Genomic DNA, 27,184 nt, shown 5'->3' with positions numbered 1-27,184 from the left:
GGCATGGAGGTTAATGATATTTGATTTAGAGTTATGTGAATCTAAATTTAATCCTAGTCTCACTTCACAAACTATGAGACCATGAGCATATGTCATAAGATTTTCTCAGCTAGAGGAAATTTAGTTTAACTATCCTCCTCAAAGTAAAAAAAACACAAAACCCTCAAACGTCATGGACTGTAGCCCATCAGGCTCCTCTGTCTATGGGATTTCTCAAACAAGAATACTGGACTGAATAGCCATTCCCTCCTCCAGGGGTTCTTCCCCACCCAGGGATCGAACCCAGATCTCCTGCATTGCAGGTGGATTCTTTACCATCTGATCCACAAAGGAAGCCCTATACATATAGGGCTTTATATATGTGTGTGTGTGTAGTCACTCAGTGTGTCCGACTCTTTGTGTCTCCATGTCTCGTCTCCTACACTGGCACGTGGATTCTTTACCACTGGGCCACCTGGGAAGCCCTATATCTATGTATACATATATATAGCATGTATATCCAGTAAAAGATCTCCCATGCAAGAGGAAAATAGATATAATTTAACATAACAAGTTTTTAATATAGTGTCAGAGTACAAGGACTAAGAGCTTGGTTTCTGCCGATAGGTTTATCTGAGTTTAAAACTCAGCTGCACCACTCACAAACTTCGTGACCTTGGGTGAGTTACTGCACCTACCTGTGTCTGATATAGCTTGTCTGTAAAATGACATTAATAACAACAGAACTTGCTTCACAAAGTCATCATAAAGATGATATTAAGACTTGTAAAGCCTGTAGAAGAGTACCTGCACACCCTAAGAGTACCTACACCCTATGTTACTGTCTAAAAAAAAAAAAAAAAAAACAGAACAAGCAAGTACAGCTATGATGTTCAAAGAAAATTAAAAAGTGAACACTGAAAACCATAATGTTACATGCAGAACTTCATTTCCAAAGTTGTGATTACTCCTTATCAGTCCAGAAAACATCCATGAAATAAATTTATGTTGAGGAATTTTGAAAGGGAAAATAGACATGGTAGTAAACTATGTTTCCCCAATTTAATTAGGTTATATAACAGGAAGATGAAAAGAGAACTCAGAAAGCCTGGCTACCAGATGTTTCCTCTTTAAGAACAAACATGTGAAAAGATAAAAGTCATTAGAATTAGATGGGTTAAATCAGTAACTTTTCTGAGATTTTGATGATTATTTTAGTGCTCTTCATAGAAATATTTATTACGAATTAATCTTTTTTAAAAGGCATTTTCCCTTTCTATTAGGTCAATTAACCAGTCCTAAAATAGTAACATAACTCTTTTAATCACATCAACAAAACAAAAGCCTTCCATTTATCATGTACATACAGATTTTAAACTACAAAGGTTTTTTTTTTTAAACAGATGCATAAACTCTAAATCACATTTCGTACTTTTTTCACCTCTGTTCCGAACATGATTTATGCTGTTTGAATAGAATTTTGGACTCAGTGTTTCCTAGGTATTTTCCACATCTAAAATAAATTCCAAGGTGCAACATAATAAAAATGAATGCAGAATAAGAGAAGATATAAGTTAAATGAACAATTATAAGTGATGTATAGTCTTTTTAAAATAGAAATAGGGACTAGAAGACTCTAGCTACATGCAGAGTTGTATGTGAGGAATAAATACTTATTTGGCATTTCCTTCTAACTTGGAATATTTGTTATTCTAGATATTAAATCATTTTGACAATTCTATTGACACTTTGAGGATAAATACTATATTCCCAGGGTAGTTTGCTCCTTACCATACAGCCCATTATTTGCTGTAGTACTTATAATTCTTACTCAAAAGAAAAATGTTAAGTTCCAGTAAAGGTCAGACATTTTAACACATCACTGTAAATAATTATTTTAAAACCACAGTGCATTTTGCTGTGGTGAATAACATAGTTTATTAGAATTAGGAAGAGAACATGGACCTAAAATAATATTTTGATTATTAAGTTGAATACATACTGTGCCAGGTCGGGGATAAGGAATCCTTCCATCATACTGCACCCAGCAATGGTCTGCACTTTCCTTATGAGCGTAGGGACCATTAAAAACTGCTCTGATGTCAGCCATGCTATACATACACACGGCAGAGCCTTTGAAGATGGAGCTGAAAGAAAGCAACAGGATCCAGTCATTCGCTGGTCCATTCTATCCGACAGGTGCTGCAGATAAAATGGGCCTATGTCTTAAAGGAGCTTAGAGCCAAATAATCCTGAAAAAGGTTTGATAACAGTTACATTACAGGTAATTATAGTAAATAATAGTTTAACTATAGTAATTATAGTAAACTATACACGCAGATGGGTACCCAGTACAAGGGTCTCTAGTAAGTTTTCAGGGAGCGGACAGTGTCTATATTGATATCTGATGGACAAATAGGAATCACCTAGAAAAACTGGGGGATAGACAGGATTATGCAAGAAACAGTATCATTTATTCACATACTCTTGAATTTTATTTGAAGTTATTATAACATAATGCTTTCTAAGAAACTTACAAAATTAAGAGTTACATTACCTACTTTTATAAAAAGGAATATTTAGGTATGGAAATACCTTGTTTATCTGCTTTCTTAAAATGAATGTCCATAAATACTGGCTATTAATAATTTTGTCAGATAATTTTTATTAATTAAAAAACACTGAAATAATATCTTTAATCCCTTTTTGGATTTCTGAGTTTATGTAATTTATCTGATGCTTAAAATTCATCATGATTACACCGGAAGGGGACACGATTACACAGGAAGGGGACATCCAATTCAGGAGCAGAAAAGCTCCATGGGAATTCAACACATTGTCTCAAACTGATGATGAAAATTGTTAGCACTGGCAGACATTTCATTTTTGTTTTATTTCTAGAAATTAAAAGACATTTCTCTGAATCTAAAACTTACAGTGATTTGTGTTCTTAAAAATAAGATCACCATTTACACTCTAAGAGGCTCAGCTTGGCACTACACAAATGAGTTTAGGATTCTCTGACATGAGTAACTCAATCATTAATAATTCTTGGAAGGACATTAATGGGAAGCCTTGGGATCTGATGGTGAACAGGCAGCTGGGAGAAAACTAGCTGCTACGAAGGGAAATGATGACCCCCATAAAGATCACATGATCTGTCTTTGATACTTTAAAGGAATTATGCTTAATGGTATTGGTGTTATTGCAGATTAATTACATCTTGTCATTGGACCAAGGATATGACTTGCATCCCGACATTACCTCACTTGCCAGGGCAGCATTAAAAATAAAATAATCAAGTACACCAAGAACAAAGAGCTGACTTGTAACTTCACACTCTGGGTGGGCAAAAACTTGATAGTAGAAAAAGAGAACTATCTTGGGGCTGTATTTTCCTGGCACATGTCTATGCCTTGTGTGTGAAATGCACAGTGACTTCAAAGAAAGTTCTGTGAATGAAAAGATGTCAAGAGAACCAGGGCTCAAATACTTGAATAACTACAGGCACGTGCTCTTCCTGCACCTTTTTAGTTAAGATATAAATTATTATAATAGCAGAAAAATGGGGGTCAAAATAGCAGCTTCTGAGCATATCCTCTCTATTGTATTTAAATATTTCCACCCTATATTTTATAATTAACTAAATAGTATTTTGTTTTCTGATATATTTTGAACCAAAAGTCCATTTGAGTTTCTACTTAAGGTATTGTGAACTAAATGACAGTAAATTCTCAGAAAACGTATGTTGCCCACAAAATATTATATAATATTTTTATATTTTATAATATTTTATATTATAATATAATATAATTTATATAATATAAAATAATAAATGAATATTATTTATTCAAAAGGAGGCAGGAAGACCACTTGTCCAATGCTAATGCCAACACTGATTAATCCTCCAATACTGCAATCAATATACATTCATAATGATTGATAGCAGCACAATGAGAAAAGTGAAAAGTATTTCAAAGAATGTAATATAGGCAGTAATAAGTAACAAGAATAAAAGTGCATTTGGAATGGAGTCAAATGTAAGTTACTAAGTTACTGAGTTAAATAAAATTATCATTAAATAAGATCAAGTGAGGTCCAAATATTCTTTGAGAATGCTTCATGGCTGCTAGGAGAACTTTTAAGGAAGTCACAGAGCCTCAATGACAATACAGGACAGCATTAAGCAGAAGGAAGATAATACAAGTGCAGAAGTTAGGAAAACAACTTCGGTTCTTGTCCTAGCAATTACTTACTCTTCTTCAGTCAAACACATGTAATACCAACTTCCTTTGTTTAACTTAGTCGAGAAGTGATGATGTGGTGATAGTAATAGCCACTCTCCCATCTTTGTAAAGGGTAAGTGCAAGTAAGTCCATGTGAAGACATTCTAAAAGTCAAGAGTGTCATCTCCTGATTAGAGCCTGGATAGTATTTTGTATTTTGTTAGTGTTACCTCTATGTCATGCAGCTAGACCAATACATTGTGATTAATATATGCATGTGCCCTCGTATCCAGTAATTTTAGTCTAGAAATTTAGCTCACAGAGATTTACTCGCTCCTACAGGGAATAGCATATGTACAAAGTTAGTCCCCGAAGTATTATGTATATTAGCAAAGGACTGGAAACAATGGAAATGTCTATACAGGGGACTGATTAAATAAATTGTGGTGGTCAGTATAGGGGATGCTCTGCTGGTGTAAAGAGAACAGAGACATTTTATGTATTGATATCTAGGAAACACTATATAAAAAAGTAAAATGAAAAAAAATGTGTATTTTTTTATACAAAAGAAAGGGGCAAAGAGAACACAGAACTATTTTCTTACATACATATATCAATTCTCTGGAAAGATTACAGCATTTTTTTAACTTACCTCGTTGTGGTAAAGACTCCATACACTACAGGATTTCTTTCATCTCTCGTGGGGAGTAAGTAAATATCTTCTATTAATGGGAAAAAATAACGATTCACTGTAATTTGTATTTCTCAATATCACGTTTGCTTTTTCCTTAATAATGCAATATTTCTGAGACTCTAAATAGTATGTAAAATTAAGATAACAGTGACAGTCATTACCTTATGACAAAAGAAATTAAGGGGAAAGGTCCAGTTCTCACTAGCTATCTGGCACTGTGTTGAACATTTAACCTCCGAGGTGTTTACTTCAATCACCTGTAAATGGGATGGTTCACTTGATAAGCTCCATGTCTGTTTCCTATTAGCTGTATGTGACTTCATGGAGAATTGAAAGTAAAAATGGGTTATTTTTACCCTCCAGTGTTAAAACAAGGTGTTTTCTTATAACTGCACCAGCTTGTTAGTAATTCAATTATCTATTTGGTAACTATGAAAACAGCTGGAGCAGTGCATTTCTTGTGCAGTATTGTGTAACTACTTGTTCAACACTGATATTAAAGTAGTGTAAATAATATCCCTTAAAGTATTATTTAAGAGGTGTGCATGCTTATATACAGCATGAGAAATCATCCATGAATATTGAACATAGACTTCAATATTTTAAATGCAATACTGACAAAAATTATTCAATGATATCATTTTTACATTGCATGACAAAACCACAAAAAAAATTCAAAAGGTAAAAGCTAATGATACTAACTTTATATACAACTGACAAATTCCTTCTAGCATCACACTCAGAGGAGTAGAGAGGTGAAATGAAAGAGAAGAATCTAATGCTTCTTGGCATATCCTTTTTACTAGAAAGTCAGAAGGGACAGAGTTCTCCAAATCTGCAGGGCATTTCCAGCAGAGGGCATCTATAGAACGAGGAGCCCACATTCTTGCTACCTACAGCTGGCGGCTCCTTCCAGATAAAAGACTGCATGAAGAATGGATCGACTGTGGCATCCCGGAGCTCGTAAGTGTCCATTTCTGACCACAGTTTAGTTTCCATCATAACTTTGAGGACGCTTACAAAGAAGGGAATTGCTTCATTACGATGTGCACCCACGTTCTTTTGTGTGTGGGAATTTAGTAAGTACCACTCCAGCAAGCTGTCCTGGGCTTTATTATCAGGTATTTGGGGCTAAAATAAAATATATGCTAAATTACTTAATTAGGCAGTAAGACTCCTTTTTTTTTTTTTTTTTTTTAAGAGAAAAGAAACGTGACTTACGAAGCTCATCAAAATGAGTATCTGCCCCATCACTTCCAGGAATTGAGCAAATCAATCTGGCCTTGAGAAAAGTGGTCCATTTGTTTATCAGGCTGCGTTGTCCTCCTACATCATTCTGAAAAAAGAAAAAAAAATAAGATACAGATTTACTAACATGATTTTATCACCAACTAAAACTGGTGGTTACTATAGGCAGTGTCTTATTGATGTCATTGCTTACTCTCTTTGTAAGCAATTCAAGAGCTTTCCTCCTTGAATTTTCTAAGGAGGGAAAAGGCAGTTTTGTCCTTCAACATTAAATGCTTTTTTCACAGTTTAATGTACAGTGTAAACACCATAGCTCTGCTGAATGAGCAGATGCATGCAAGCCAACAGTAAATAATACAGGCTTGGAATCAACTCCCATCTCTGCCAATTTTCTCTCTATGACTTACAAAAGGCAATTTAATTCTCCAAGTCTCTGTTTTCTCATTGACAAAATATGATAAATGCCTTGAGATATCATTATTTTGATGATTAAATGGAAAAAATTTTGTCAAGTGCTTAGCAAAGGCCAGACAACTTGTATTCAATAAATGTTAGCACTGATTTGTACATTAGTCATATGATTTAGATGAATTATTTGCATCCTTTAGAAATATGCTTTGGTATATTTTGGAATAGCTTTTTCCAAATTTAGTACTCTACTAATTAAATGCAAGACAACATAACATACACATAATAGCATACATATAAAAGCAATCTTGTTTTAAATACTAATTGATGTTTTTCCACACTATTTTATTCTGAAATATTTCATTAACCATGTTCTTTAGTGGTAGGTGAGTGAAATGGGGAAGGGGGTCAAAAGGTACCAACTTCCAGTTATAAAATAAGACGTGCAGATATACCATACAGCATGGTGAGTATAAATTATACTGTATTTCATATTTGAAAGTTGCTAAGAGTGAAAAACATTGCAACTATATATGATAATGGACATTAAGTAGACTTACTGTGGTGATCTTTTTACAGTATATACAAATATGAAATCATTATGTTATATACCTGTGACTAATGTAGTATGCCAATTATACCTCAGTAAAAAATTGAAAAAATATATTCTTTAGACATTTAGCAAGATGTAGGCATTTAAATCAATTAGGGAGAATAAACAGGGTTATGCTGTTCAATAATTCACCATAAAAAGATATTTTTATTATTTTTAATTTAATATGTCCCTGTGAACACTAAAATTAAGATGATTTTTTTATTTGGCTCAACTAAATCTGCTATGCTTATAATAAATAAATAAGACTTTCATGGTATAAATGCATTCAGTACTTAATTTTGACTTTCAAAAATTATGAAGCCATGATTTCCATTACTATATTTCCATGTAAAGATAAATTATATAAAAAAATTTGTCCTTCATGCTATGTTACTATGAAGTTAATAAATAGTTCACTATCAAATTTCAGGTCTGGATATCTAGAGCTAATTTCTCTGTGGTTCTATAATCTCTGAAAATTAATTTAGAGAAAAGCATCTAAATGACAACTCCAACCAGGAGAATTCAAAGTCATACACAATAAATAGTTGCTTTTTTTTGAAGAAAGAAAAGGAGAAGAGGAGAGGAAAGGGAGGGCAGGAGAAAGAGATCACTTTGAGTTTAACACGGGTAATATGGAAATCTAGATTCTCAGATGATGTCCTAATAGACCAGAGCAAATCTCAGAAGGCTAAAGGATCTGTGGCAGAGCTAACAGGGCAAGCAAGGTCCCTGAGACTGGAGACGAGAGCTGTCTTTATAACCAACACCAAGGGTATACTGTGACAGCCAGAGTGAGTGAATGGTGTTTCACATCCATCTCTGCTAAACAGCAGAAGTAGTTCAAGTATAGCTCCATATAGATGAGTAATTATCATTTGCTTGAATTCTTTAGGTTTATAACAAACTACTTAAAAATAATTTAAAATTTTAAATACATTCAAAATCAATAAGCAGTATGAACTCAAGTTTGCACTTAATGAACAAAATGTCACACCTCACAGCTTACATTGTCTTAATCTTAAAAGTTTTAAATAACTCCAAGTGAGTGTGAACCTACCCTTTTCTTTTAAATTTTATTTTATTTTTAAACTTTACAATATTGTATTAGTTTTGCCAAATATAGAAATGAATCCGCCACAATTTTCTTTTTATTTTTGGCCTCATGGTGAAACTTGTGGCATCTTAGGTCCCTGACCAGGGATCAAACCTGGGCCCACAGCAGTGCAAGTGTGGAGTCTTAACCACTGGACCACCAGGGCATTCCCTCAATGTGAGCTTATCCTTGAAATGTGTGTAGCTGAGTTCATGTGTGTTGGGGGCTGATTATACATATACATGTAAATGTACATAATAGAAACACAGTGGTAACCACAGCAATTGTTTAGAACTTGGACAAACAAAAGATTTTTTCTGGCAATAATATTCTGCCACTGATGCTGTATAGAACTATTAACACATGGCAATAATAAAAAGCAAAATAACTTCTAGAGTTTTAAATTCTCATCAGAAAATGTATTCTTATTCTTTTTATCCAGCATCTACTCCAAATATACCACTAACATCCTGACTGTCAGATATTTATTAAAATATGTTGAATAATTAGTGAATAAAAATACAAGATAAAATTGACAGAAGTCTTTAGAAAAAGTACAGACAAAAATAGAGATAAATGCCAAAAAATCTGAGCCTTCTCTGAAATTTGTTAGGAAAACGAGGACAGAACTCACTAAGATTTAATATTGTCTAAGATTACAGGTGGATTCACACATTCAGAGATTGGTTCAAGAAATATTCTAGATGTTAGAAACCAGGGGCAAAGAACAACTGGGAAAACAGAGATGGGTAAGGTGAACAAGGACAAATCTGGTTTAGATAAAGACTGGGATAAACTGAAATAGAGGAAAATATTACAAAGTAAACTGGGGTAAGATCAAGGAAGGCTTTGATACCAGACCAAAGCATCTGTATATAATTTAGTACATAATGAAGAATTACTAAAAGATTTAGTAATTAGCAAAGAAAGAAAGAAAATGAATACATAATATATTTTATATAATAACCCTCTAGAAGCAAACATGATTGTTAATTGCTCTTAAATTTATATTTCGTATATTGTGCCTCTATTTCTTGAACTATTGTTGTTTAGTTCCTAAGTTGTATCTAACTCTTTGCAACCTTGTGGACTGTAGCCCACTAGGCTCCTTTGTCCATGAGATTTCCCAGGCAAGAATACTGGAGTGGGTTACCATTTCCTTCTCCAGGGGATCTTCCTGACACAGGGATCGAACCTACATCTATTGTTTGAGTATCACTGCTCAATAATAAAAATATTTCAGCTAGCTATTAAATGATTTCCAATGTCTGCAGATACAAAGGCAGATTTTCCCAGACATAGTTTTTATTTATACTGCTAATATCCTCAGATCACTTAATATATACCCAGATATTAATATTAATGCTTCCTCCTAAGGTAATAATGAATTCTGTATAATGCACAGTATAATGCCTGTGAAAAAAAATGTTATCTGTAATTATTCAGAAAGAAAGATTTTAAATAAATTTAAAAATGTGTTATCTCATCTTTCTAATGACCTTTAGTCTTTTTAAACTCTCACACCTTGCCTTTATATGTTTTGTTTTAGCAAAGCCTAGGTTGTACTAAGCAGAACTCTAAAGTCTATTTTAATGCATTCTTCTTACATATTTATAATATTTATAAAATTGTCATCACTTATATTTGTACATTTTGGGACCCAGTAATAAATACTAAAAATAGTATTGACTCAATGTGCATGAAGAAACAGATCGACTATCATAATTACAATACCAGGGATCATGTTTGGTTCACTGCTTTACCCCTAGAAGTTATCCAAATGATTTTGCTAAGTGAATAAGCAGATAGTATCAAGTATTCGCTCCATGACATTCCTTTAACACTGTACACATTACTATGTCATTGTAACAATGAGCAATCACATTCTCTTTTCAACATAATATTAGATAAAAGTGATAAGAAATGGCTCATTTTCAAACACCATCCCTCTTTATATTTGCAGTTATCACCCATATTTTAAGACAAACCATCAAAAACTCTACCTATTCTCTTAGCTCCAAATTTGTTGAAAAGAAAAGAGATTTATACTGTACCTGAATTTTTTTTTTCAATCTAACAAATAGAAACTGCAGTCCTTTGAGCAAAAGAATCTTTAAAGGTTCTTGCCTACCCATTGAGCCGCCATGCGTGGCCTCTCAAGGAATAAAAAGATAAAAACAAACACAAAAATCCAGGTCAAAGATGAAAGCCACCTGCTGTCAACGGGAAAACAAGTATAGTTTCTGGGATAATAGCTCTCAGGAATGGATTATAAGCATTTAATGTCTGGATAGTAACTCTTACAGACATCCAGAAGCATGACCTGGGATGGCAAAGTTCAGTTCACAAGGAGTTGTATTTCTCCTGCAGAGAAGTGTCAGTTGACTGATTTTGTGGGCCAGCTCTCAGTCTCTGGATTTGTTTGCAAATCCACAAAATCCCCCCTGAGAACTTTAAGCCCAGAAGAGGGCTGAAAGGGAAGTAACCACTTTTGTACTAAACTGTCACCTCCTTGCTTATTTTTGTGAGGTTCTAAAGAACACAACTATCTCACTAACACTGTAGATTTATTATTGAGATGTCAAAATCAGCAGCTTTTAGTCATTGGTCAGTTCTGTGTTTCCACTCCACAGCTTCTTTGTGGTTAGACTTGCCAAGAGCCTTGCCATCCTCTCCACAAAGATGCAGATGAAAGTACCAATGAAATTAAATGTAAACAAACCCAACCACATGTGTACAATGTGGGTAGTGAGTGTAGAAGGTGCCTGTTTTTTCATTCTCTATAGTTTTTTACATGTTTGCCATATTTCTTAACTTTAAAGTGATTAATAAAAACCAAAAATTTTAAAAATGAAAAACAATTCACAATTTTTGTGCAGTTTAAAATAGAGTATCTCTGAATCATTTGATTGGGTAATAGCTGCATATTATAAAATACTATGATCTTCTAATCCTGGAATCTCCTAATGGGGAGATCAGCCAGGAGGCAGGTTAATGGTGATTCCATTTTCCTTCTTCTGTCACAGCAAACTCAAGTCCTTATAAATCTTACATGGACACATAGAGTAGCTACAAGCTGTCACACATGAACTTTTATTGAGTGTATCTTTTGACCTTTAGGTCACTATGCTGGGTTCATCTGTTAAACATGATTTTATCTCTGTATAACATCCTTTCCAAGGATCTCTCAACACTTTATAAATATTGTCATGTTCACCTTTATACTGAGAAACAGAAGCTCTTAGTGTATTAACCGCTGTTCAGCTCCTATGCTCTTAAATCCTCAAGATTCTGTAAATCAGTGAAATCTCCAAGACATTTGTGAACATTGAACACAGTGTATTCAATTAAAATACAGATGTGCATTCAGAAATCTGTAACCATATTAATTAGTTAAATTTGAAGGACACCAGACTTTTCAAATAAATAAACATCTTAAACACTTAAGAAAAACAGTTTGATGGTTAAGTCAGAGGTTATAAATTCTCCTTTGATTAAAAGTTATTTTGCCTAATGGAACTCTCCTGCATCTTTGTGCAGACAAGAGAATGCAATTCCCTGAAGCACTTTAAAAACCATAATCTAGGCACGTTTGTGCACCCCTATCCACCATTCTAGCTGTCAATAACATTTATACTCAGAGATTTTATCTTGAACTAACACCACCCACTTTCTTCTGAAGTATGATCTAAATATTAAAATACAAAACATTTTTTTTCTATAACTGACACTATCACATTGAGATAAACATACAGGCTTTCTATTGATTCTTTTTACAAATTCAAAAATATCAAGGCAAGTTAATACTTCTGTGTCTTTAATGCCTGTTGAATAATATTTTAAAACATCACTCATATTCTGTATCTGATTTGTCATTTATAACTGCTGTACCTTGCAGATTTTAAATAATCTTGTATTGAGATACAGCTTCAAATCACCCATTTGCACCAGGAAATTCTGGAGATAAGATCATAGTAACTAACATTTCAGAGCAATTGTTCAATGTATTTCTCTCTGGGTGCCTCACTCTTCACTGAATTATTCTAGGGACAAAATTTAGAAATGGTAAACTTAATATGGATGATCTAAATAGGCTATATATGTCAATAATGATAAGGGTGATCCAAATGCAGGATGGCCTATTTAGAAGCTTGAAACTATGATCATCATGTGGTAGAAATAAAAAGTCAAAACCAGAGTAAGATTCCCAGGAGACCAATTAGAAAGACATACCATATGTATTAAAATACATTGTTATACTGCGAGGAAGAGCTTAAATGAGGATATTCTAATACATTAAAGAACTCATGGAAAATAGTGACGTGAAACCTACTGAATCAAATGAGAAAACTATGTTTTACTTTCCTTTTCTGCATATGACTTCTTCAACAATATGTCCTAACTGTGTTTCCTTTAACTATTTCATAGAGATGCAAAACACGTTATGACCACTAAAAATAAAAGCAGAAAAGAAAAATAATAATGAGTCTTCTATTTATCTACTAATAATCTTGAAATACCTTGGTAATAAAAGAAGCAAAACTAGGGAAACTTGAATATCTCAAAGGGGAGAAGAAAAAACAAACAAAAAACTTGGATGACAGATATTGAACATGGTGGTTTTGAAGGGATAACTTCTGAATAGGATTTCAAGAAAAAAATTTCTTTTCTTTTCTTTTGAAAAGAACTCTAGTGTTTAGAGATGATTGTTTTTGATTTGTCGTTGGAGAACCAAAATGGAGAACATGTTTTTCTAACTACTTCAAAAAGATTATTAGTAATGCAGGACTCGGGTAATACACTGTGTTCAAAAAATCACTGTCTAAGAAGGTTTAACAGATTAAATTTAGGCATATCTAGGCACATTCTGCAGTCTTTTTCAGGTAGGATCAGAGTTCATTAAATTTAAAAAAAAGTAAAAAAAAAAAAGCTATAGCCAAAAGTATAAACCCTTGCCTAGGAATTTCTGACAGGAAAACAGATGGAAGTGAAGCAAAAGCACATCTGTAACTCTGGGCTCTAAATCTCTCATTAGGTTGTAAGCGACAAGCTGTAAGTAAGCAAAAAAAGAAACAAGAGGGAGATCAATAAATACGAAAGTGTCATCAGCCTAAAAACACAAATCTTCAAAGGCAGTAATTGTCCAAATAGGACCATATATCAAAATAGACAATGCAAGTAGAATCGAAGCAAAAGGGCTATTAATTAGACCCCCAGGCAAGTTATGTGAAAGGTCCATCCAAGCTGAATTCCTGGCGTGGACAAAAGGAAATACCGCAGGACAAAAAGAGAGCTGGCACAACCTGCAGCTGGAATCTGGAGTGGCTAGCATAAGTAAGCTAAATGAATAGAATCCAAAAATAATGCAAAACAAACTTGAGGCAGAAAGTTGCAAGCAAGCTCCACTAACCTGACTGGTATTTCCATACATTACAAGGTGGGTTTTGAAAAGAAACACAGACAGACACACACACACACACACACAGTAATAAACATCACATCAGAAAGGACTAGCTTGCAAAGTAAATAGACATAAATCTTTTCAGAAGGTTTATTTCATGCAGTTTCACCTACTCTTTCAGTTAGCATTTATTACCTCACCACAAAGATTTGTGTAATTTACCATCATGGGAGCAGTCCACGGTATAAGGTGCACCATTTAGTACTTGAAAATACTGACTGTTCAAATCCAAGAATTATAGAGCCTGGCAAAGACTTTAAAAAACACTCTAGGCTAAACACCTTATTTTAAATTTGAGAAAACTGAATAAGTAGTTTGACTAGAATGTAGTGACACTACTGGAAAACAATTCGTTAGATTTACTGCCATTTATAATGATAATCATACTCTCTTTGAAGAGATTCTTTGAATGAAGGTACTTACTCTCCTGAGGCTGTCATTGATCAACAGCATCCTATGAAATTATCTTCTAGGTGAGTTTCTTTACTATTTAGTGAATCTCTCATTCCTATTTCTTGTCTAAAATTTGCATTGTTTAAATTGTTCACATAATTTTCACCAGTGGGTGTTAGTTGCTTAGTCATGTTTGACTCTTTGTGACCCCATGGACTGTACTCCACCAGGCTCCTCTGTGCATGAGATTTTCCAGACAAAAATACTGGAGCAGGTTGCCATTCCCTTCTCCAGGGGAACTTCCCAACCCAAGGATTGAACCCAGGTCTACCACATTGCAGGCAGATTCTTTACCATCTGAGCCACCAGGAGATGTCTGCAAATTCTTTGACTCTATGCAGAAATAAGATCCATCCTCAAAGCACAAATATTGCTAAAAATGATGGGAAAGTAATAATCATAATTTTAACATTTAAAATTAGTAAAATACCATCATCTCTTCTCAGTAACTAATCTGCCTCTCACCACCACCAAACCCCCCACAATATACACACACTATTATCTCACATTCCTAAGCAGTTAATTGATCTGACTCCAAAAGTGTGTGCATATGATGTGTGTGTATGCATGATTTTTGACATGTAATTTAAGACAGTATGATCATGTACTCACATTACTTACATGTCAATCTCTTAGATGGTTAACTGCTTGAACACTATATAAGTATCCCTTGTTTTTTAGTACTTTCCTCTGTATCTGTCATATCCAAATTTATGTGATCCCATTCAAGCCTTTCATTTGTGTGGTAAACCAGTCATGGAAGAATTGAGTGTCCTCATTATCTAGGCTAAGAAACTGAGCTAGAAAAAAAGTACAGCAGAGATGTAAGCCTAGATTTCACTTTAAATTGGGCAAATGATTTGTATCATTTGGGCAAAAGTTACTGATTATATTCTTACTGCCAAAACTAATACCTGAATTTTAGTCATAATTATACCTGACAATGTCAGACATGTCAGTATCTGACATTACTTTCTTCTTCAAACAGTTTCTATCCCTGACTTTTGACAACATTCTTGTCTAGTTCTCTACCTGCTATCAAACTATTCCTTCTCAATGCCTTTGTGAACATTTCACTCTGCTCTTTCTCAAATGTTATTGTCCCTCAGGATTTTGTCCTTGCCCTTTGATCTTGTACTACAAATCTTCCTGGGCAATTTCAGACATTGCCACGACTTCAAGAACTACCAATACACTGGTGATTTCCACATTCATGAATCTAGACATTACTGAGTCTCAGGTTTTATATTTTCAACTGGTTATTATGGCAGCATAACTGAGAACATCAAGTTCAATATGGTCAAATATAAAATTTATGCCCATAAACTTTTCTTGGTGTTTCTTATCTTAAATATCAGAATGTATCTCTTTGTGCATTTTCCTAATATCTGCCTTGTCTTCTGGTAACCACAGTTACTAAGAGTATAGGAGTCTCTTTTCTACACGACTGGTATCAAGGTCTCTGGAACAGCAGTAAGGGAGAATTAAAATGCATGGAGGATCTAGTAAGACAGGAAGTTGTGGCAGCCTTTCATATACATCATGGAGTCAATACCTGCAGTATCAGTCAATTCTAATTATGGTTGGGGAAATAAGACTTCTGAAGACTGGTGAAATTTTATACATTGTTTAAAAGGAAATGACCACTATCCTGCTCATTTTCAATGCATCTGTTTTGCTCCAATCACAGTAAACCTCTTTTTATTTCTTAAGTGTTTTTTCCCACCTCTGAGATTTCACATGCGCTCTTCCTTCTGCCTGTGATGTTCTTCATCATCCCTGTCACCTTTGCCCTACAACTTCCTAATCATTTTTATCATCTGATTCAAAAGTCAATTTCTCAGAAAGACCCTCCATTTCCAATCTAAAGTTTACTTATTTTTCCAATTGCACCCTGTGATTTTTCCATTATAGTATTTATCACACCTTCCAATTATGTGTCAATCTATGTGCTTTCTTGTTTCATTCATATATCATGCACTAGGTTATAAGCTCAGTGAGCCCAAGTGTGATTTTTTTAAGACTTCTATCAGACTACTGTTTACAAATGCCCTGTAGAAGGCTGGTTACCAATAAATGTGTTAAGTAAATGAATGTTTTGATAGTCTATATTTATATTGTAGCCACTAATCATACAAGGCTATTTAAATTGCAATTAATTAAAATTAAATAACACCAAAAATTAAGTTCTTTAGCTATATTAGTCATATTAGGCATATGTGATCACTAATAGCCACCTGGCTACTATGCTATAGAGAACATTCTGATACAGAACATTCTGATACAGAACATTCCCATCATTGCAGCAAGTTCTATTGGACAACGCTTTTCTACACCAAGCAATAAATAAAAGAGTGGTAGTAAATTTAGGACCTTTTAGAAATTAACATACATTCTATTTTAAAAATATCTCCTGAACTTACCTTATCTCTTCATTCTTACTTTCTTTGGGAAACTACCTAACAGGTCTCTCAGTCACAAATATTTCTCAATGCAGATGCATTCCTCAAAGAACTGCTAAATACCTAGAGGTCACTTCTCTTCCTAAAAACATTTATAACTTCTCATTGTCTGAATGATAGAATTGAAACTCTTTAATATGAAAATAATACTGTTTATCATCCAATTAACCACAATTTAAGAGATAACATTGCTCCCCACCATCTCTCAATTTCCACTGACAACAAGATATCACTGTTCTGTAAACAAAATGTATTTTGTCACAAGGCTGCCTGAAATGCCTATCCTCCTTTCCTGCCCTTGGTGTAGTTCTTCTACCTCTCAATTATTAGGCTTCATGAAGTGCATAGAGTTCTCAGTCTGACCTTGATCACATTCAGTTCAGTCACTCAGTCGTGTCCGACTCTTTGTGACCCCATGAATTGCAGCATGCCAGGCCTCCCTGTCCATCACCAACTCCCAGAGTTCACTCAGACTCACATCCATTGAGTCAGTGATGCCAACCAGCCATCTCATCCTCTGTCATCCCCTTCTCCTCCTGCCCCCAATCCCTCCCAGCACCAGAGTCTTTTCCAATGAGTCAACTCTTTGCATGAGGTGGCCAAAGTACTGGAGTTTCAGCTTTAGCATCATTCCTTCCAAAAAAATCCCAGGGCTGATCTCCTTCAGAATGGACTGGTTGGATCTCCTTACAGTCCAAGGGACTCTCAAGAGTCTTCTCCAACACCACAGTTCAAAAGCATCAATTCTTCGGCGCTCAGCCTTCTTCACAGTCCAACTCTCACATCCATAATGACCATAGGAAAAACCATAGCCTTGACTAGACGAACCTTTGTTGGCAAAGTAATGTCTCTGCTTTTGAATATGCTACCTAAGTTGGTCATAACTTTCCTTCCACTGTGATTATTTGCTTGTATCTCAATTACCCTCACCTGTATTGTAAGGTATTAAAGAAGATGGACAGTAATTTACTTACTTCCCAGCATCTAGTATACTGCAGTTTGCACAGAACTTATGTTTTGTTGTTGAAATAATGAAATGATAAAATAATAAAGGGATGGGTTACAAAAAGATTCACCCTTATTGTGTAAACAGTCCTTTGTTCACTTTTGTGTAACTTTTGCCTATTTCCAAAATCTCCTCCCTGCCCATCACAATATACCACTCAGTCAGTTAAGTCACTCAGTCATGTCTGACTCTTTGTGACTCCATGAACTGCAGGACGCCAGGCCTCCCTGTCCATCACCAACTCCCAGAGTCTACCCAAACTCATGCCCATTGAGTCAGTGATGCCATCCAACCATCTTATCCTCTGTGGTCTCCTTCTCCTCCCTCCCTCAATCTTTCCTAGAATCAGGGTCTTTTCAAATGAGTCAGCTCTTCGTCTCAGGTGGCCAAAGTACTGGAGTTTCAGCTTTAGCATCAGTCCTTCCAATGAACACCCAGGACTGATATCCTTTAGGATGGACTGGCTGGCTCTCTTTGTAGTCCAAGGGACTCTCAAGAGTCTTCTCCAACACCATGGTTCAAAAGCATTAATTATTCTGCACTCAGCTTTCTTTATAGTCCAACTTTCACATCCTTATATGACTACTAGAAAAACCATAGCCTTGACTAGATGGACCTCTGTTGACAAAGTAATGTCTCTACTTTTTAATATGCTGTCTAGTTTGGTCAAAACTTTCCTTTCAAGGAGTAAGCGTCTTTTAATTTCATGGTTGCAGTCACCATCTGCAGTGATTTTGGAGCCCCCCAAAATAAAGTCTGACACTGTTTCCACTGTTTCCCCATCTATTTGCCATGAAGTGATGGGACTGGATGCCATGATCTTAGTTTTCTGAATGTTGAGCTTTAAGCCAACTTTTCCACTCTCCTCTTTCACCTTCATCAAGAGGCTTGTAGTTCCTCTTCACTTTCTGCTATAAGGGTGGTGTCATCTGCATATCTGAGGTTATTGATACTTCTCCCAGCAATCTTGATTCCAGCTTGTGCTTCATCCAGCCCAGCGTTTCTCATGATGTACCCTGCATATAAGTTAATTAAGCAGGGTGACAATATATAGCCTTGACGTACTCCTTTTCCTATTTGGAACCAGTCTGTTGTTCCATGTCCAGTTCTAACTGTTGCTTCCTGACCTGCATATAGGTTTCTCAAGAGGCAGGTCAGGTGGTCTGGTATTCCCATCTCTTTCAGAATTTTCGACAGTTTATTGTGATCCACACAGTCAAAGGCTTTGGCATAGTCAATAAAGCAGAAATAGATGTTTTTCTGGAACTCTCTAGTTTTCCCAATGATCTAGCAGATGTTGGCAATTTGATATCCAGTTCCTCTACCACTCAGTCTAATAGTAATTCTTTTGTCAGGTCAATAAAACAACTTTTACTTTAGTAGCTGTAGAGGTAGGGAGCTCTGAAAATGTCAACAGTTTTTCACTGGGCTGAAAGTTCTCAGGTAAAACTGAAAATGAAAGTCTCTCAGTTGTGTCTGACTCTTTGTGACCTGTATAGTCCATGGAATTATCTAGGCCAGAATATTGGAGTGGGTAGCCATTCCCTTTTTTAGGGGAATCTTTCCAACCCAGGGATTGAACCCAGGTCTCCCGCATTGTGGGCAGATTCTTTAACACCTGAGCCACCAGGGAAGCCCAGGAATACTGGGGTGGGTAGCCTATCCCTTCTCCAGCAGATCTTCCCAACCTAGGAACTGAACTGGGGTCTCCTGCATTGCAGGCATTTCTTGACCAGCTGAGCTACAAAGGAAGCCCCCAGAAAAGAAAACAAAACAAGAACAACAAGAACAACAAAAGCTTAATATTTCCTAAAAAATATCCTTGTGGAATAAGGATATCCTGGTGGAACAAATAGTATAAAGGACTCTCATGTTACTGAAAAGCTTTGTAAATTCAGTACAGTGGACACAGTTAGTCTTAACTCTCTCTAGCATGTTCTCTTCCTTCTTAGATCTTTGTTAATTGACCATCATTTTGTTTCACAGCATAGACATACATTATGTTACTATTTGTTGAAAACAGAAAAACAGTATTATAATAACCTCCTGGAGTAAAAAAAAAAAAAAAAGAAACAGAGAAATAAATATATTCCTAAAACTGTCACAAAAATATTTTGTATGTGAAAAAGGACTTTTTTTTTTTAAGATTTCAAATCATTTTTAATCTTGTCAGTGAAATCTTTACTTAGGAGTGCTCACTTTTTACTAAGCTAATCCTAAATTATTTGGCAAGTTAAAAACTTGGACAGGGCAGGAAAGAAATTAAGAAATTACAAAGATGCATTTAGAGCCAAATATTGTAAACACTGACCAGTAGATCATATGTGTGGCAGGAAATTCTGAAGAAGGTGTTAACTGAAGACAGGGATTGAGTAAAGAGATGCATCAATTTAAGAATAACCTCTTTTGCTGTCTCGCATACAGGGTTATTGTTACCATCTTGGATGCTTGGGGCTGGTGCACTAGGATGACCCAGAGGGATGGTACCAGGAGGGAGGTGGGAGGGGGGTTCAGGATTGGGAACATGTATACACCTGGAGGATTCATGTTGATGTATGGCAAAACCAATACAATATTGTAAAGTAATTAGCCTCCAATTAAAATAAATCAATTTAAATTTAAATAAATAAATAAGTCACTTAACCTTCAAAAAAAAAAAAAAAGAATACCCACTATTATCTCCTTATTTTTTTTAAGGAAATTCATCCATCACATGTTCTTATTTGATCTCACAATTTGTTAGCTTTTTTTATGCAAACACAATAGCACGGCAAAATCTTGCTGTGTGGTCTCAGAAGTTTTTTGTGATGGAAAGACTCATATTTTAGTCTCTGTTTTTTTAGTTCTATAGGAGTTTGTTCATAAATAAAATAACCCATGCTGATACTTAAAGTCTAGATTATATTTTTATAATACAAATGTATAAATGGGGCAACCTATGTATTTCTCCACCTCTAAAGTCAACTTTCAGTATATTTAATATGAGGGTAAAAACATGACTTTGTTATAAACAAATTTCTATCAAATGGAATCAACCTATCAAGAAATAAGTATTGGACTCGTTCACAAAGCTAATACTTGTTATATGTGTTCATCACAAAGTGACTGTTAAAATACATCTAACTGTTGTAAATCTCTTGTGACATACTTATCGTGGTTCATTTATACAAATGATGTCCATCCACAGCACAGCCTCCGGGCTGGGGTACTGTTGTGCTAAGGCATGCTTCAGTACACTCACATACTATGACTACTCCAAGCAATGGCCATTCATCTCCAGGAGAGAGACTTCAAGAGAAATGACTGTGAATTCTTAAGACTCTGAAAGAATGAGGATGCTTTTCAGAGACTGTCCCCTGGGGGTGAAGGGATCAATGGGAGACAGCATTACTGGCTAGGACACTAGATAAAGAATGATCTGCATTCACAAGTTTGGCCTCTTTCAAAAACTGTGTTTTCATTAGCACTCTTAAGGGCAATGAAGGTTTGTATTTCTGTCCCTGAAAGTGTTCAAAAGCCTGAGGGCACAGGTTGAGAAAAAAAAGTGATAGGCTCAGATGGAAGAAAATGAAAAGTTTGTACAAGACCAAAGAAACCTTCCCGCTGAGAGTATTTATTAAGTTAACAGCTCTTCCTCTTAATAACTGAGTTAATGCCGAAGGTGTCTGGATATTTAAGAAAAGTGATTTTAGTGAAGATAAATCCAACTAACAAAAGAATATGCTGTAAAGTATGATTGCAGTAGTATTTTTATTCTATAAAGCTTGTATTTATTTACATGACAACTTTGACGGCACAAAATGGAAGTGTTTCATAGAGTTTCTGTTTTCTTGTAATTTCCACAAAATGGTAGTATTAAAAATTTCAGTTTTCTTCAAAATAAATGTTTTATTTTTTGGTTTATTTGTGTTTCCTTCTTATCATGTTTTTCTCTCAGAACCTAATCTAGATTAATGCTCTAGAAAATATCTAAATAGTAAGATTACAACCACATTTTCAACTTATTATGCAAAAATATATACTTTTACATGTGATGTGTTTTGATTAAAAAATATGGGATATGATTCTGCTAGTGATGCTGTTACTTTCTATTTAAAAATAAGATTATTTAATGTACAAAACATTTTAATGTCCATGGATCAGGACAATGCAGTGGTCTTACTGGGAATAGTGATAACTGGCAGAGGTACAGCCCACCAATAAAAGGAGCAAACTGCCAAGCAGAGTTAACTCAAACCTGCAAACAGCTCAGGGATTGGAAAAAATAATTTTTAACATTGGAAAATTTTTAATTCTTTTCCCTTTTGGATCTCAAAAATTATATGTATAGGATAACATGAATTTACTCTGCCATTTATGAATAATGGGATTAACTTCAAAATTACATGGTTAATTATTCATACATATACACATATGCCTAAAGTAAAACAAATATATCTTACCTTACAAACTCTTCCAACTCGAGAAAGGATGGTCTTATCAGAAGTACTTCCTTCTTGAGATGATTCACGAAAAAAGAAATATACTTTATCATCATCTGGATTATAGGTGTCTGGGATGGGGAAAGTTCCAATAAATTTTGCTCCTGTTAGGAAGAAAAGAAGCTCTACATTAAAATACTGAAATAATTCAGCTAAAATAATACTAGTATCTTTTGTATGTAAAACAATTAGCAGCAGAATAAAAAACATGAATGAAATGTGGAAATGAAGCATATGCATAATAAACATGACACAAAGTAGAAACAGGTATTAGCACAAAGAAGTCTTGAACAAGTTCTTTAGGACTCCAGAGACCCGGTGAGAACATGACTGGCTGAGATTAATAATTATCTCAATTCAACTGAATTACACATAAAGTCGTTTTTTCAAACCTAGAGAGTCAATGATTTTATATTTTCCTTGTTTATGATTGGACTTTAATATTTTCCTTTTTTATGACTGCTTTTTTTAACCAGTTTCCATTATGAAGAGCTAAGGAAAAACTATAAACATATCTCAGATTTTGATATATTACGATGTTATTTGCTATAGTTTGTGTAACTGCCAAAAAAATTCAACCAACCAATAAAATGCTTGGGTTGACTTCAGTGTTGGCTCTGAGGACACTCTTTCCAAGTTTATATCCTGTCTCTGCCACTTATTCCTCAATTTTCTCATACCTAATATGAGGTTACCAATATCATCATATCTAGGGTCACTAATATGATAATCAAGTAAATTAATACATATAAAGCATTTAGTATCCAGTAGTGTCTGATACATAATAAGGATTAAATAAATGTTATTCATTATTAAAATGACTGGGATGATAATAATAATGATTAGGGCCACAAACAAGAAATGATGGAAAATTGAGCATATTCACACAATTGGTATCAATAGTATAACATGTAGTTATTAAAAATGAAGCAGTTCTAAATGTACTGGCAGGGAAAATTGTCCATGATGCATATCAAGCAAAAAAATAATGACAATACAATTAACTCCTTTGCAGTTGCATCAGTGACAAGTCAATTTGGGTTACTAATGCCTTGTTTAAAAAGTACTTGGCCTTTTAAGTCTTAGTTTTATATAAATGGGAGTTAACCATTTATATGGTTAACATACAGATCTGGGAGTAACAGATCTGTAATTGGATGATACTAGTTCAGAAATAAACACTTTGATTAATAAAAATCATTTGATTAAAGCAAAGACAAAAATTGGTTAATTGGGAGTAAAGGACTTCAATTAAGTAGAATATACAAGATGCCTGGAAGAAAGCAATGAGCACTGTTTAGGATGTAGAAGCAGGAACGAGAGAAAACAAAGTTTCCCAAAAAATAAATATAATAAGTAGGAGGTGAAAAAGTAACACTGCCTTTGTTTTGATCAGGGCCCTGATTGCCGGGTACCCCACGGTATTAAAAACCATGCCCCTGCAAATACAGAACAGTTGATCAGTAGCCCAGCAAACAACACTTCACAATAGACTCCTTCAACAGACAAAAGTTAAAGTTTGATTCTAAGTGATGAGTAGTTCAGTCTTTATCATCCCAGCCTCTCTGGGTCAACCCTGGGTCTCCCATCCAGTCTCTTCTCTGCTTAAATGTGAAACCTTAAGAGGAAAAGACTGGGGTGGGTGGGTGGGAAGTATGTGCATGAACTTTCTCCCTTTTATTCTTTGTTATTCCCCTGTTCTTTCCCTGGAACTTAGAACTCCAGTGGATTTTTATGCTCTCAATAATCTCATTTTGATATGGTTCTAAACTACACAAAAAATTTTTTAGAAAATCATGTAGCATTTAAAAATTTTTCTTTTTTAATTAATCTTAAGTTAGCAAGGTCCATTAACAATTCTACTGAAGGATTTTTGTTTTTCCCTCCAGCCCTGCTTTTAAATTGTTGATACATCACAAATAGTTTTGAATATCTGAGCAAAGTTAAAATTCTTTTCTAGTCACATTCATATTTGATTTAAACATATCATGTTTTCTTTAAAAAAAATTCTCTGTGGAAACAAAATTTCTTATAAATGTAGCATTAGGATTTCAGCATATTCATGGAAAGTAAGGATATATTTGATTACTACTATATGCAAAGGCACTTAGAACAAGAAAAAGTTCTAGGATCAAGAACACAAAGTGAGCAAGAATTGACTCTTTGCTTCAGTTACATTCTGGATTAAGAAAATACTGACATAAGGCCAAGATATGGCTAATAAGAAGGCCCAGTCTTGATGTTTCCAATGACTTGAAAAGCAATTGGAACAATGAGAAGAGAAAAGGACAACCAATTGTGGGTTTCCACAGGCACAGATCAGGTATTGATAATAATATATAGCACCTTTTTGAATTTACAGATGCCTCAATTCAATGCGACTACCTGGATACAAATCTCCTGCTGCACTGGCATGTGTATTTTTAAAATATATAAACAAAATAAATAAAACCCTATAGGTGATTTTTTACAAGGATTTGTAAAAATCCTTGTTTAAGAGTCACTGCCATGGATTACCATTTCATATACAGGAAAAGAACATAGACAGGACTCATTAACCCTAGGTCAGTCACACAGATGCATGGATGGACAGGAGGACTGAAGACTTTAATACAAATTATTCATAATTAGACTGGGACAAAAAAGGAATAAAATGGAAACTATACAGAAAGATGATCTCCCCAGGTGGGAAGGTGCCCAATATGCTACTGGAGATCAGTGGAGAAATAACTCCAGAAAGAATGAAGAAATGGAGCCAAAGCAAAAACAGCACCCAGCTGTGGATGTGACTGGTGATAGAAGCAAAGTCCAATGCTATAAAGAGCAATATTGCATAGGAACCTGGAATGTTAGGTCCATGAATCAAGGCAAATTGGAAGTGGTCAAATAGGAGATGGCAAGAGTAAACGTTGACATTTTAGGAATTAGCAAACTAAAATGGACTGAAATGGGTGAATTTAACTCAGATGACCATTATATCTACTACTGTGGACAAGAATCTCTTAGAAGAAATGGAGTAGCCACCATAATCAACAAAAGACTCCAAAATGCAGTACTTGGATGCAATCTCAAAAATGACAGAATGATCTCTATTTGTTTCCAAGGCAAACCATTCTACATCACGGTAATCCGAGTCTATGCCATGACCAGTAATGCTGAAGAAGCTAAAATGGTTCTATGAAGACCTACAAGACCTTTTAGAATTAACACCCCAAAAAGATGTCCTTTTCATTAAGGGGACTGGAATGCAAAAGTAGGAAGTCAAGAAACCCCTGGAGTAACAGGCAACTTTGGCTTTGGAGTAGAGAATGAAGCAGGGCAAAGGCTAATAAAGTTTTGCCAAGAAAATGCACTGGTCATAGCAAACACCCTCTTCAAAAGAAGACTCTACAAATGGACGTCACCAGATAGATGGTCAATACTGAAATCAGATTGATTATATTCTTTATGGTCAAAGATGGAGAAGTTCTATACAGTCAGCAAAAACAAGACCGGGAGCTGACTATGGCTCAGATCATGAACTCCTTATTGCCAAATTCAGAGTAAAATTGAAGAAAGTAGGGAAAACCACTAGACCATTCATGTATGACCAAAATCAAATCCCTTAGGATTATACAGTGGAAATGACAAATAGATTCAAGGGATTAGATCTGATAGACAGAATGCCTGAAGAACTATGGATGGAGGTTCATGACATTATACAGGAGACAGGGATCAAGAACATCCCCAAGAAAAAATACATGCAAAAAACAAAAATGGCTGTCTGAAGAGGCCTTACAAATAGCTGTGAAAAGAAGAAAAGTGAAAAGGAAAGGTATACCCATTTGAATGCAGAGTTCCAAAGAACAGAAAGAGAGATAAAAAAGCCTTCCTCAGTGATCAGTGCAAAGAAATAAAGGAAAACAAAACGAATGGGAAAGACTAGAGATCTCTTCAAGAAAATTAGAGATACCAAGGGAACATTTCATGCAAAGATAGGCTCAACAAAGGACAGAAATGGTATGGATCTAACAGAAGGAGAAGATACTAAGAAGAGGTGGCAGGAATACACAGAAGAACAATACAAAAAAGATCATGACCCAGATAATCATGATGGTATGATCACTCACCTAGAGCCAGACATCCTGGAATGCAAAGTCAAGTGGGCCTTAGGAAGCATCTCTATGAACAAAGCTAGTGGAGGTGATGGAATTCCAGGTGAGTTACTTCAAATCCTAAAAGATGATGCTGTGAAAGTGCTGCACTCAATATGCCAGCAAATTTGGAAAACAGCAGTGGCCACAGGACTGAAAAGTTCAGTTTTCATTCCAATCCCAAAGAAAGGCAATGCCAAAGAATGCTCAAACTACCACACAAGTGCACTCATCTCACACAGTAGTAAAGTAATGCTCTGATTTTCCAAGCCAGGCTTCAACAGTGTGTGAACTGTGAACTTCCAGATGTTCAAGCTGGATTTAGAAAAGGCAGAGGAATGAGAGATCAAATTGCCTACATTCACTGGATTATCAAAAAAGCAAGAGAGTTCCAGAAAAACATCTATTTCTTCTTTATTGACTATGCCAAAGCCTTTGACTGTGTGGAACACAATAAACTGTGGAAAATTCTGTAAGAGATGGGAATACCAGACCATCTTATCTGCCTCTTTAGAAATCTGTATGTAGGTCAGAAAGCAACAGTTAGAACTGGACATGGAAGAACAGACTGGTTCCAAATAGGGAAAGGAATATGTCAAGGCTGTATATTGTTACCCTGCTTATTTAACTTGAGTACCTCATGAGAAGTGCTGGGCTGGATGAAGCACAAGCTGGAATTAAGACTGCTAGGAGAAATATCAATAACCTCGAATATGCAGATGACACCACCCTTATGGGAGAAAGTGAAGAGGAACTAAAAAGCTTCTTGATGAAAGTGAAAGAGGAGAGTGAAAAAGTTGGCTTAAAGCTCAACATTCAGAAAACGAAGATCATAGCATCTGATCCCATCACTTCATGGCAAACAGATGGAGAAACAGTGGAAACAGTGGCAGATTTTATTTTGGGGGGCTCCAAAATCACTGCAGATGGTGATTACAGCCA

General features: G+C 35.1%; 1 protein-coding gene across 2 annotated transcripts in view; it reads right to left on the bottom strand.

Annotated features, from left to right (window-relative positions):
• Positions 1-27,184, bottom strand: part of SEMA3D (semaphorin 3D) — a 228,315-nt gene that overhangs the window by 39,891 nt on the left and 161,240 nt on the right. For both annotated transcript variants that reach the window (XM_061413766.1, XM_061413767.1), the window contains 4 exons: positions 22,071-22,213; positions 6,121-6,235; positions 4,858-4,927; positions 1,982-2,126 (listed from right to left, as the gene is read on the bottom strand). In XM_061413766.1, the coding sequence (XP_061269750.1) occupies positions 1,982-2,126; positions 4,858-4,927; positions 6,121-6,235; positions 22,071-22,213 (473 nt within the window). The remainder of the gene's footprint in view (positions 1-1,981; positions 2,127-4,857; positions 4,928-6,120; positions 6,236-22,070; positions 22,214-27,184) is intronic.

The sequence above is a fragment of the Bos javanicus genome, chromosome 4, assembly GCF_032452875.1.
Source record: "Bos javanicus breed banteng chromosome 4, ARS-OSU_banteng_1.0, whole genome shotgun sequence".
NCBI lineage: Eukaryota > Metazoa > Chordata > Mammalia > Artiodactyla > Bovidae > Bos > Bos javanicus.
The sequence above is the reverse complement of the archived record's forward strand: the minus strand, read 5'-3'. Positions and strand labels throughout refer to the sequence as shown.